Consider the following 12,715-nt stretch of genomic DNA (forward strand, 5'->3'; position numbering starts at 1 on the left):
GTTTCCCTTTCACGATTCAGTGACCCTTTCATTCTTTGGATATTGTTCAACTCGAAGACTAAACGAATTGTTCCTCCACTTTCCTCTTTACCCAGAGGACTGCCGCGTGTTATAGAAAGGAAGCTTCGTGCATGAAGACACGTACCCACTCCGCCACTTCTCTCTCGTACTCACAGACCACTTCTTTCTTTCTCAATTTACCTCTTCAAACACAAAAATAATCAAGAACAAGAAGCAGAACATATTACATTAAAAAAGAAAGTTATACGTAGAAAATCTCCATTTTTCCCAAAAGAATTTTCTTTTTTTTTTTTAAGAAAAAGAAAGACTTTAATTGTTGTATCGGGAATTTAATATCCATAACAATCATGGTGAAGCTAGCCTCGGCAAGAGAGAGTCGAACGTACGGGCCACGGCTATCTCGGAGTAGGGCCGAATGCGTAAACGCAGGGCTGTATTTGTTTGCTACAGTTGTGTTGATTTGTGGTTTTGCAGCTGAGTTCTCATGGGAACCCCGATCGGGTCTTGTTCTAATGCTTATAGCACTGGCTCTTATTATTTTTGTTAACCTTCATGATCTTTTGGCACATCTTGCGGGCATTGACTATAGGTTTCCTTTGATGGGGTTCGATACGCAGCTTGCTCTTGTGGAGTTCGCTGTTCCAGTGGTTCAGGTCTTAGGGTCACTGCTTTTCTTTGTAGGAATTCTTTTTTTCTTTATTCAGGTAGCGTTTTTTTATACCTTTAGCCCTGGAATCCCTCAAAAGGTCATTTGTAGGCAATTTGTTCTCATTAGTACATTGCTATTTGCTAATGAACTTTTTTTGCTTGGTTAATTGCAGGCTGAGAAAGGGTATGGTTATTTTAAATTGGAAAAGCATGCTTTGGGTTTGCTTATTGCTGGCCCTGTTTTTTGGGTTCTTGGCTCCATCCACAACTCGTGTCAAATCTATGAGAGAGCAGATGGGCATGTCCAAATCTTGCAACAGAGTGTCCACATCCCATTTTTAATTGGGAGTGTGTTGCTCATGGTGGGATCTATTCTCAACAGCCACGAGCAAGCTGGAATTAGTCATCATGGTTTAGAGTTACTGGTAAGTTGTGAAAGATATAGCATATAACTATGACAGTGCAATTAAATCTCTGTCATTAGTGCATCCCGTTTCTTTCTCAACTTGTATAACTGTTGAATTGCGTTTGCTTTATCCACTACAGTACGAGGATTCAATTTTGAAGCAATTATGATAGCATAAAGTTGCTTCACATATGCAGGGTAGAACTTGGGTGCGGTTAGGCATTTGTGGCAGCCTGATGTTTTTCATTGGGGGATTGACAAACGTGGTTAAGGTGTTCAAGATGCAGCAAATCAACGGGCTAAGGCTCGAGAAATTGCGGGGAGGAGCACAGGATAGGCTGATTCAAGGCAGGGAACGGCACGTCCCTCTGATTATAGAGGAGCCAAGGAGAAAAATGCTAGTTGAGGAGGTAAATGCAACTGCTGCTGCTTCCACTCCTTACAAGGATGTGCTTCTCGGTCGTTGAGTATTAGTAATTGAGAATGATCACATTTCATCTTTGAATTCAGCTCTTTCACCCTTTGCTAAATATTCTTGTAGACATCTTTGCAAATCTCGTCTCTTCCCCTTATACTAATCTATAGGTTTTCGGTAACCCGCAAAATCAATAACTTCAACTACATATTCGATAATCTCGTCTCTTCCCCTTGTGCTAGTATATTAGATATTTACTTACTATAATACATACTTATTTAGTCTTTTTGGTGTATTTAGTAATTTAATATTCTCAAAATCTATTATACACAAAGTTATTGAAACTTTAGATAATTTTTTAATTTTCAGTAACAATGATATCCTAAATCAATAAAATCAAGGGTACTTCTTACCATGCATTTTATGTATATTTTCAGCAACTTATGTTCGTATACTTCTTTAGAATTTTTAGTAATATCAATTTCTTAAGTCAATAACCTTAAAGTAAATAATGATTTTGTGTAAAATTTATTTATTAAAAGTTAGTAACCTTACAAATACTTTAATATCCTTCTATATATTGATTTTTAATAATTTACAAATACTTTATCAATAATTTGCTTTGTAATTAAAATGTTAAGCACTAAAACTACTATTTTCAATAATATTTTTTGGATTTTTAGGAAATTACAAACAATTTCATTGGAAACTTGCTATGTAATTTCACTAATCAGAAGTTACTAAAATATTAAATATTAAAAATACATTTTCGGCTTTCTTGTATGGATTTTAGTAACTTGTTATGTAGTTATCAACAACACGAGAACTTATTGATATATCACATCTAAAATATATTTACAGTAATTTTTTATGTAATTTCAATACAAAAAAAAAACTTTTCAATTTCTATATAACTTTAGTAACATAAATTTGTTGAGATATTAGATATCAAAATTACTTTTTCAATAGTTTTGTATAAATTTTCAGCAACTTATCAAATATTTTCTTATTAACCTATTATGTAGTTTCAGTAACTTGAAAATTTTAATAACTTTTTATAAACTTTCAACAATTTTTATTTTAGAATAAAAGAAAATCTTGTATAACATTAAACTGTATAAATTATATAAAAATCTAATGTATGTTATATATATATATATATAAAGTACTAAAAACCTTTCTCAATAATATTTGTGTGACTGGTAACTTTTAAATATTTTCTCAATAGCTTATTATCTAGTTTCAATAACTTGAAGTTACTAAAATATTACATACTAAAATACTCAAATTACATATAATTGATTAACTTTTCTAGCAACATCAATATGCTAAATGAGAAATCTTAACATGTATAATTATTTTTTTTAAGACTTATCTACTATTCTTTTTATGGGTTCTTTTTTGTTTCCATTCTTTTTTAGTGAAGGGCCCACTCCTCATGGCTTTAATTCCATTAAACAAAATAACAAATTTAGATTTGAATGGTTATAGACAAAAACATATGATTGGTTTTCATGTAAATTTGAGATTCTGAAAATGAAAATTTTAAAATTAAAAAAGAGAAAAAAATAATCTTAGTGGTATATTAATAGCCACATTCTTTCCTGTAATAAAGAAAAGTTTGAGTTAACTCTTCCTCTCCGAATCCAATTATTACATATAAATGGATTTGTTAGTCACTGACACTTCTTTTCTTAATTTTCTTTTTGGCCAAGGTTAAATCAGATACTTGAAATTAGTTTTTTTTTTTTTTTTGCTATTAATTTTTTTTTTTGCTTTATTTTAGAATTATTAACAAATGAAAGTAACTATAAATGAAGAATTAAATGTAACACCTATTTATATATTATATAAGTATTTAAAGTGAAAATAAAAATAAGAATAAAAAAATTTAAAATTTTTTTATATAAAAATGTTACTTATCTTTGTATTCAAAATAAAAAAACCTTTTCAATTTATTAAAATATCAGTTTCTTTGAGATATTTCTATATTCTACGACATCACTGGCACCATCAGCAGTCAGAAACGAAAGACGCCGCCTGGCTAAAGTACGCCGCCTCGGCTAAAGTACGCCCATCTCCTTTCGCTGGAAAAGTCAAAATCCACCCAATCTCTTTTTTCCTGTTATAGACTAACATCAACAGGGTGCTCAATACACCCATCCGGCGCCAAAACAAAAACCACGATAAGTAGAAGAAGAAAAAAAAACAAAAAAGAATCCACGATACGTTTCTCTCTCCCATCCTTCTGAAACCCTAATTTAACAAAATTCACGAAATTCCAACTTTTTTTATCTATATAATCTCTTCAGATTTTGTTCGACTCCTTTAATTTCCCTGATTTCCATCAATCTATAGATATATAAATATATATATCTCGATTGATATTAAAACTTTATTTTTTTAAACAAAATTTTGGGCATTTAGGGTTTTGAATCCTGGTTTTTTGGCGAAGACTTTTATAGGGGTTGGTAGCTGAACGGAATGGCCTCCGTATCAAGTCAGCCGCAGTTCCGTTACACTCAACCCCCGTCTAAGGTGCTGCATTTAAGAAACTTGCCCTGGGAGTGTACGGAGGAAGAGTTGATCGAGCTCGGGAAGCCATTTGGTAAGGTCGTTAACACCAAGTGCAATGTTGGAGCCAATCGTAATCAGGCTTTCATTGAATTTGTAAGTTTAATCAGATTTTTTTCCTTTTTTTTTCGAATTTCGTCCTATTATTTCAATAATGTTAGTAATTGTACTTTTTTTTTTATCGTTTTTTAGGCTGATTTGAATCAGGCCATTGCTATGATATCATATTATGCTTCATCTTCAGAGCCTGCTCAAGTAAGGGGCAAAACGGTCTACCTACAATATTCTAATCGGCAAGAGATTGTAAACAACAAAACGACTGCGGATGTTGCCGGAAATGTTCTATTGGTAACAATTGAAGGCCAAGATGCGCGGCTTGTTTCCATTGATGTTCTGCATTTGGTGAGGAAGACCTTGATCTTTTTGTGTTTTTGGTTTAGAGGGTGTGAAGTTACTATTTTGTAGGTTGTTGTTTGATATGAGTTTCTGTAATAACTAGGGTTATGTAATTTTTTTCATGCTCTTATGGAAAAAAGCTTTTTGTGTTTTGACATGAATGTGAATGGATTAGCAGGATCATGTCAAGGGAAATATCTCCAATGGCAGCTTAGTGCATCGGGAGAAAGAGCACACGTGTGTTTGTCTCCTTTCTTCTTTCCTTAACACTGCCTCTTTCTTCCCTACTCTTCCTTACTTACCTCCTATTCCTACCATTTAGGATGATTTTTTTTTTATCATTTCTTCTTTCATGTGCATCCATCTCCCTTGGACTTTTAGATGCTTTCTGTCACTATGTTTTCACTTGTGCTGCTGCTGGCAATGTAGTTTTTATGAAGTTTGTGCTCCATTTAAAACTTTGTGCATATGGTCTGTATTATATATTTGTGGGTTAAAATTGATGCTAGCTTTGCTGAGTGTCAAAATTTTCACTCCTTACTGGACGTGAGCAGGGTAGTCTAGTCGAGTGCCTCAGTTTGTCTTGGCAATCAGGTGAAGTAATGTACCAAACAAGTGTCTTAGATCCCTGATAAACTTTAAGGGAGGTGCTTGCTTTGGTGCATATTGACCATCTCAGTAGAACAAAAGGTGCTTAAGATAAGCTCCTTCGTAAATTGGTAGTACATTGTAAAGTTTACATAGATAGCCTCTGATTAGGAGCCAATCATCCAAGTAATCAGCAGTGCTTTTTGTTCACTGATGTCATTTATTCACCGAATGAATGGATGACTATCATCATTAATAGCATGTGAAGATTGAAAGATCCTTCTGCTCCTTTGTGCTCATGCAAACATACTTATGCCATTTTGGAATAAAACATAATTTGCAATTATTAATATAGTCCCTAAATCATATAGGAATAATATGAGGCAGATTGTTTTTACAGTCTAAATGGTTTTTTTTTCTTAAAGTTTGTATAACTATCTCTGCTTTTGAACAGTAAATTAATTATTTGCATAGATATTATTGTACTAAAGAACACTGGTTATTTTTCTAAGGGAACTATATAATCTACAAAGTATAATCTTCTTTAGTGCCAGATGTTGAAAATGTACTTACTCTGTAACTTTATCATATAGAGACAGATTTACTTATATGTATATATTAACATGTTTTAAAATTAGGTACCTATCCTTAATCCTCAGTGAGCGCTTCTTTGTGCCTGGCACCTTGACTGATCCTGGGCCCTGTGCTTATTGCAACTTTTGCATTTGATACCTTGAGTATGAGCTTTATCATTTTAATTGCTAGAGCAATTAGTATCTGTCCTGCATCTGCAGTTTGCTTCAATTTGTTTGTGAAGCACGTGGAGCTTTAGCTTTTATCCTTAGAAAAGAATAGTGATTAAATAGATTTTTTGCATTGAAATTAAGAGAGTTATTTATTCCGTGAAAACTTGAATAAAATGAAATTCGAGTAGGCTTCAAGTGTAGCTTCGTTTTATTTGTAGCACTACCTGGTCGGTTCTTTCATCTCTTGTAGCATTTTAGTAACCTGGTGCAGTCATTATTTTACGTGTACTATTCTTGTTAACCGACTGCCTTGGAAAATCTGAAATGCGTAACCTATCACTGCAATTGTCAAGCTGTATTCTGTTAATAATTTTATTGCTTCTGTCTCTATGAGGATGGCCTGGATATGTTGGACTTATCTTCATTCCTTATTTTCCTGGAAAATATGTTGAAGGGAATTACAGATTGGAGTTGCTTTTTAGAGTTCTTGATTTTTTTCAGTTCATCTTGCTAAAGTCGTTAATAATGCAGGTATTTTCAGCTTTTGGATTTGTGCATAAAATTACTACCTTTGAGAAGACAGCTGGATTCCAGGTATATGAATTAGATCTCCTTCTTTCAGTTTTGGTTGGTTTGCTTCAGCCTTAGAAAATAAGCTCATTCTATACCCTGTATTTTCTGTAGGCATTGGTGCAGTTTTCAGATGCAGAAACAGCCACGTCTGCAAAAAATGCCTTGGATGGACGAATCATCCCTAGGTGACAGTTGTATTAATTGTTAGACACGGTATTTAGTCCAACTATTATGGACCATATAGCTGTAGACGTGGTGCACTTGCATTGAGCACATACGTCTTTTGGGCCTTTAAACTTTTGACGGACTGTTTCTGTTAAGTCTTGCAACATCCTACTTATTTGCATTCTCGTAGTCCTTGATAAAGTATATAGACAACTCACTGAGTTAGAATTAAAGTTTCATTTCTATAAGATTAGTGTCCTCCATAGGCAAAGCTTTTCATCTCGCAGCTTGTGTTCTTTTGTGACTATCAGTTTTCTTGCACAATGATCTTCTGACTTTGTCCTGGATTTTCAGGTATCTGCTTTCTGAAAATATAGCTCCTTGTACGCTTAGGATCACATATTCTGCTCACACAGATTTGAGTGTGAAATTTCAGAGCCACCGAAGCAGGTACTCCTGATGTCTCCTCTTCGTATCTGATTATTGATCATATGTCTCACATTCAAGTGCATAATTGGTTCTGGCATTGCTTATGAACCTATGATTGTTATGGAAGTTAGTATTTGTTTGCATATCTGAACTTTTCATCCATTCCTTTGTTGTTTTACCATTTACTGTACTGCTGCTCATCTTTCTGCTAGTTATCTCCGTTTGTGTTGAATACTTATAAATTATACGAATTGTTTCTCCTTTTTCTTTTGTTTTTTTCAGGGACTATACCAATCCCTATCTTCCTGTTGCTCCTTCGGCTATAGATGGAAGTGGCCAGGTAAAGAACATGCTATTCCCAATTAAATTCATAGCAGCAGTTAGAATTTTATATAGTTTCTCTGTGAATTTATTTACTGTGTACAGTTTCCTAGAGTACAAAGCCTTAGTTTTAGCCCAAGGTACTTCTCATAAATTTATTAAAATGTTTATATGTGATCTTTTCTCATGCAAGGTGTCACATGCAACAAGATTCAACTCTTGTGAACCTGTATTTCTACTAAGAAATGAATAATGTTGCTGCATCACTATGCTGGACTCTGTAGTGTTTGTTTAGTGTTTTGCTTGTTTATTAATTAGATTCGTTTTTCATCATTGCAGTTCAGTTTGGGTCTTGATGGGAAAAAACTAGAACCTGAGAGTAACGTTTTACTTGCATCTATCGAGAACATGCAGTATGCTGTTACCTTGGATGTGCTACACATGGTATTTACAAGTAACAAAGCAACTTTTATTTGATAGTCTAGTACCTCAACCCTCATACTGGTATTTTATCAATATTTTTGTCCCCTATGTTTAGGTGTTCTCTGCTTTTGGCCCTGTTCAAAAGATTGCCATGTTTGATAAGAACGGTGGAGTGCAGGCTCTAATTCAGTACCCAGGTAATGTTCAAACATGTTTATTTTTATTTTTTTTAAATTAGGCCTCAAATCTGGTAGTCCTTTCATCAAGATGGCCCTATATTCACCTTTGAGAATTTCTGCCTATGGAGAAAAATGTTATTTTTAAATTGAGCCTGCTTTTTCAAAGAAATTCATCCTTGCTCATGGCCTAATCCATTATTCTTTTTATATTAAAGGCAAGAACACAGGAAAGAGATCAGACACGCAATTCCTCTTGTCCCTTAAATTTAAGTCTCAATGGTTCCATGTTTTGCAGATGTTCAGACAGCTGTTGTTGCCAAGGAGGCCTTGGAAGGTCACTGCATATATGATGGTGGGTTTTGCAAGCTTCATATCTCATATTCACGCCACACTGATCTCAGTATAAAGGTATTTGGACAATACCATTTACTGATTGTAATTGTAGTTTAAACGGTTTGTTTTGATTGGAATAGTTTATTGTTATTCATGTGTTCATTCATTCCAACATAACACGTACAAATATAAGAGGAAGAAACGTAATTGGCTCTGAAGCTTTAGCTTGGTGGCAAAAATGGTGGCCTCACATTTTCTTGTCAGTTTTTCATGAAATTTAGTAATGGGTGTGAGGAGGGGAAGAGGGAGGGGAACGGAAGAGTTGTTTAAGTGTTTTGGCTGTGTGGTACTCTTCAGAATCCTGCTATTATGCGTTAATTTCAATTGAAATACATTGCTGATTTTGTTTGTGTTAAGATTGCTGCTTACATTTGAAGAGAATAAAGCCTGGTCTAAAATGGTTAGTCTGTTCATTACAGGTCAACAATGATAGGAGCAGAGATTATACAATCCCAAACCCTGCCATGGTTAACCCACAACCTTCGATTTTGGGACAACAGCCAGTTCAAACAGTGGGGGCTCCAGCTGCTCATCAGTACAATGGGACTCAATATGCTCCTCCTCATTTTCAACCTTCAGCTGGATGGGCCTCAGGTGTTCCAGCAGTGCCGCAATCCGCACCAGGACAGATGACTAGTCATCCTTACATGCCACCAGCCTCAATGCCTCAAATGACTCCTGCAGGAATGATGCAAATGCCAGCCCATAGTGGCGTACCACCAGCTGGGGCAGTGCCTCCTTACAGACCCAATCCGATGTAATAGCATCTTTTTACAATACATAAAAACTGAGTTGGGGTGGCCTCATAGCTGCCACACGCTGGTTGCTTCCAGCATCAGTTGTTTTTTTCTGTTCTTTTTTAAAATTTGAATTGGGGAACATGGTGAGCAATGTTAAGTGGACATTTTTTGTATTTGTCGGAATTTCGAGAAGAGAAAGGAGTGCTGGAAGGGAAGAGAGGGGCGATGTTAGGAGATAGCTTGCGGAGACATTGTTTGAACGTTTAACCAAATATATTGTGCAGCTAAAAAAAGGAACCCAAAAATAAAAAAGGGAGGGGGTGGGGTGCATGTTGTGGAATTTGAGTTGAGCTTTTAATCATTATTGATAATTTAAGGTAAAATTTTTATTGTTCTTGATGGTTTAAGAAATATGTTTGCAATTTTTTATGTTAGGTTTTATTATAATTTATCTTAAATATTTTAAATTAAATAAATTTATTATAAATGACTATTTCATGAAACAACTGATAGTTTAACAGAAGCATTAATTTTTAAGGTGGTTTTATATTTATGCATTTTTATTTCTAATGCAAATTGGTTACAGTCATCAAAACCGATCCTAACGTATTAGGTGAGTCAATAGTTTAATTGTTGGATCAACAAATTATATATTTAAATTTAAAAAATTTAAGAATATATACAAACATAAGGCATGCCTTGATGATTATAAATTTTTTATATGAAAATTTAATAATTTTATTAATGATATTTAAGTGATTTTAATTAAATATAAGATTTTCAATACCGGCATACTTATATAATAATTGATATTCAAAATATGTATGCAAATAAGTTGATTTTATTTTTTTTATTTGATATATGATGTTAGTGTATCAAAAGAAAAAAGCTAAACCCCTTCTAATTTCAGAATTTTGTTTATAAATTATAATAAAAAAATACAAAATTCTATTATTCACATCTAAAAAACAAAAAACCTTTTGAATTAAATTCCAAAATGACCTAATTTCATGTTGGATATATAGGGATGTCTTATAAGCTTTCTATCCCAAATTACTTAGCTATAAAAAATGTTTAGTATTTTATATAAGCAAACTCATTGTAAACTTTTTGAAAGCTAAAAAAAAAGTGGCCTTGTGCGCACACTAAATTAAATTAAGTATAGAGAAGATGCGTATAAATGATATTTTTGTACCTTGGTAATTATATGTTTTCAACTTTTTTACTTTACAGAATTGGTGGTTATATGTTTTCAACTTTTTCACTTTACAGAATTGGTTTTTGATTTTGACAGTTAAAAGATTTTTAATATATTCTTCTTTTTAAATTTAATTTTTAAACTATTACAGATACATAATCAAATTCACTTTACAAAATTTTCAACTTTTTCACCCTACGGAATTGGTATTTGATTTTGGCAATTAAGAGATTTTAAATATATTTTGTCGTTGTCTTCTTTTTAAATCTAATTTTTTAAATTGTTATAAAATCAAATTCACCTTATGAAATTGGTCTTTGATTTTGACAGTTAAGATATTTTAAATATATTTTATCATTATTTCTTTTTAAATCTAATTTTTAAACGATTACAAAATCAAATTTTAAACGTTACGAAATTGTTCTTTGATTTTGGCAATTAAGAGATTTTTAAATATATTCTACCCTTATCTTCTTTTTAAATTTAATTTTTAAATTATTACAGAATCAAATTCACCTTATGAAATTGGTCTTTGATTTTGGCAGTTGAAATATTTTAAATATATTCTATCATTATCTTCTTTTTAAATCTAATGTTTAAATGATTACAAAATCAAATTTTACACGTTTATTTCTGATTGATTTTGATAGGTTTTTTCTTCCTTTAATTTTCTGCTACTCCTGTATCTCTGATAGTTTGTACAAACTATTAACTTTTTCACCTAACAGAATTGGCATTTGTTTTGGCAATCAAGATATTTTAAATATATTCTGTCATTATCTTCTTTTTAAATCTAATTTTTAAACTGTTACAGAATCAAATTTTAAAAGTTTATTTCTTTTATTTTTGGTTGATTCTGTTCATTTATTTCTTTCCTTAATTTTCTACTGCTTCTGTGTCTCTGATAGTTTGTATAAACTATTCAGAAAGAATTTGTTGAATCCTGAGGATAATTGCTTTAATCTTTTTGCACCAAGTTTCATACTTCGAAGGAGTAAAAATTATCTTTAAGGATAATGTATCACACCTCAGATTTGTTTACTTTAAACCTGGTTTTTGTGGCTTTATTCGGTAAAGTTGAAGTGCAAGTATCTCTTAAATTTGACAAGATTATAATGACAAAGAATAATATCTTTGTGGACAAGGAATATTGTAATAAGGGACTTTTTGTACTCAACATTTCAAATATCTTGAATGAAAATAGTAGTTCTTCTAGTTACTTGATTGACCCTATTGATCCATGGCATGGGAAATTAGGACATTTTAGCATTCTTTATATATAAAAAAAATGCAATCCTTAGGTTTAATTTTTGATATTAAAAACGCATGTTTTAGTAAATGTTTAGTTTAATTTAAACTGAAACGAAATTTTGTAAATGTTAAGTTTAATTTAGTAAATGTGTAATATATGCTAAAATGAAATTGATTAAGAAAATTTGTGCTTTAGTAAATAGAGAATCTGAATTGTTAAGTTTAATTTATACTGATTTGGGAGATTTGAAATAAACTATGACTAAAGATGGTAAGTAATATTATGTTACTTTTATTGACGATTACTCTAGATTTACTGAAGTTTATTCACTTAGGCATAAAGATGAAGCTTTTGACATGTTTCTTAAGTATAAAGCCACGATAGAAAATTAATTGAATAAAAAGATAAAAAGAATTAGATCAAATAAATGTGGTGAATATTTACTAGTTAATGATATTTGTGAAAAAGAAGGAATAATTCATGAAAATGCTTTTTCATATTCCCTTAAATCAAATGGTTTAGCTGAAAGAAAAAATGAAACATTAAAAAAAATGATGAATTCTATTCTATGCTTGTTAGTTCTAATGCATATGAAAATTTGTGGAATGAAGGCTTATTATCTGCGTATCATATTCAAAATAGAATTTCTTATAAGAATATTGGTAAGACACTTTATGAATTATGAAACGGTTATTCTCCTAACTTAAAATATTTGAAAGTGTGGGGTGTCTTACTAAAGCTATGCTTCTTGATTTTAAGAAAAAAAAAATAGCTTTAAAATATTTTATTGCATGTTTATTGGTTATGTTGAATATAGTGCTACATATAAATTTATTGCATTAAAAAATAATGTTTTTAATTGCAATACTTTTGTTGGAACCAAAAAGGATGAATTTTTTGAGTAAATTTTTTTATTAAAAACTGATATAATTTGTTATGCACCTTTTAGTAAAAATAATTTTAAAATACCAAATGATGATTTGAGAAAGAGTAAACGACCAAAGAAATAATTTTTTTTTTATAATGATTTTTACACTTTTCTTGTAGATAACGATCATTTAATTTATGCTGATGCAATTTCTTCAAAAAAAAGTTTATTTTGAAAAAAAACTATAAAAATATGAGATTGATTTTATTTTATTAAATCAAACCTGAAAATTAATTGATTTACCACCTGGAGTTAAACCAATTGGTTGTAAATGAATTTTTAAAATAAAGTTTAATCTTGGTAGTTTTATTGATAAATAC

At 31.7% G+C, this 12,715-nt stretch overlaps 2 protein-coding genes across 2 annotated transcripts; both read left to right on the forward strand.

Annotated features, from left to right (window-relative positions):
* On the forward strand, positions 236–1,766 carry LOC18605722. The gene is made up of 3 exons (XM_007038901.2): positions 236–725; positions 843–1,094; positions 1,273–1,766. The coding sequence occupies exons 1-3, from the start codon at positions 369–371 to the stop codon at positions 1,540–1,542; spliced, it is 879 nt and encodes a 292-aa protein (XP_007038963.2). The 5' UTR covers positions 236–368; the 3' UTR covers positions 1,543–1,766.
* On the forward strand, positions 3,643–9,400 carry LOC18605723 (polypyrimidine tract-binding protein homolog 2). The gene is made up of 10 exons (XM_007038903.2): positions 3,643–4,160; positions 4,257–4,466; positions 6,326–6,388; positions 6,479–6,552; positions 6,887–6,982; positions 7,244–7,301; positions 7,622–7,726; positions 7,821–7,902; positions 8,180–8,292; positions 8,697–9,400. Exons 1-10 carry the CDS (start codon positions 3,975–3,977, stop codon positions 9,036–9,038), a joined length of 1,329 nt encoding a protein of 442 aa, XP_007038965.2. The 5' UTR covers positions 3,643–3,974; the 3' UTR covers positions 9,039–9,400.

The sequence above is a fragment of the Theobroma cacao genome, chromosome 3 (assembly GCF_000208745.1).
Source record: "Theobroma cacao cultivar B97-61/B2 chromosome 3, Criollo_cocoa_genome_V2, whole genome shotgun sequence".
Classification (NCBI taxonomy): Eukaryota; Viridiplantae; Streptophyta; class Magnoliopsida; order Malvales; family Malvaceae; genus Theobroma; species Theobroma cacao.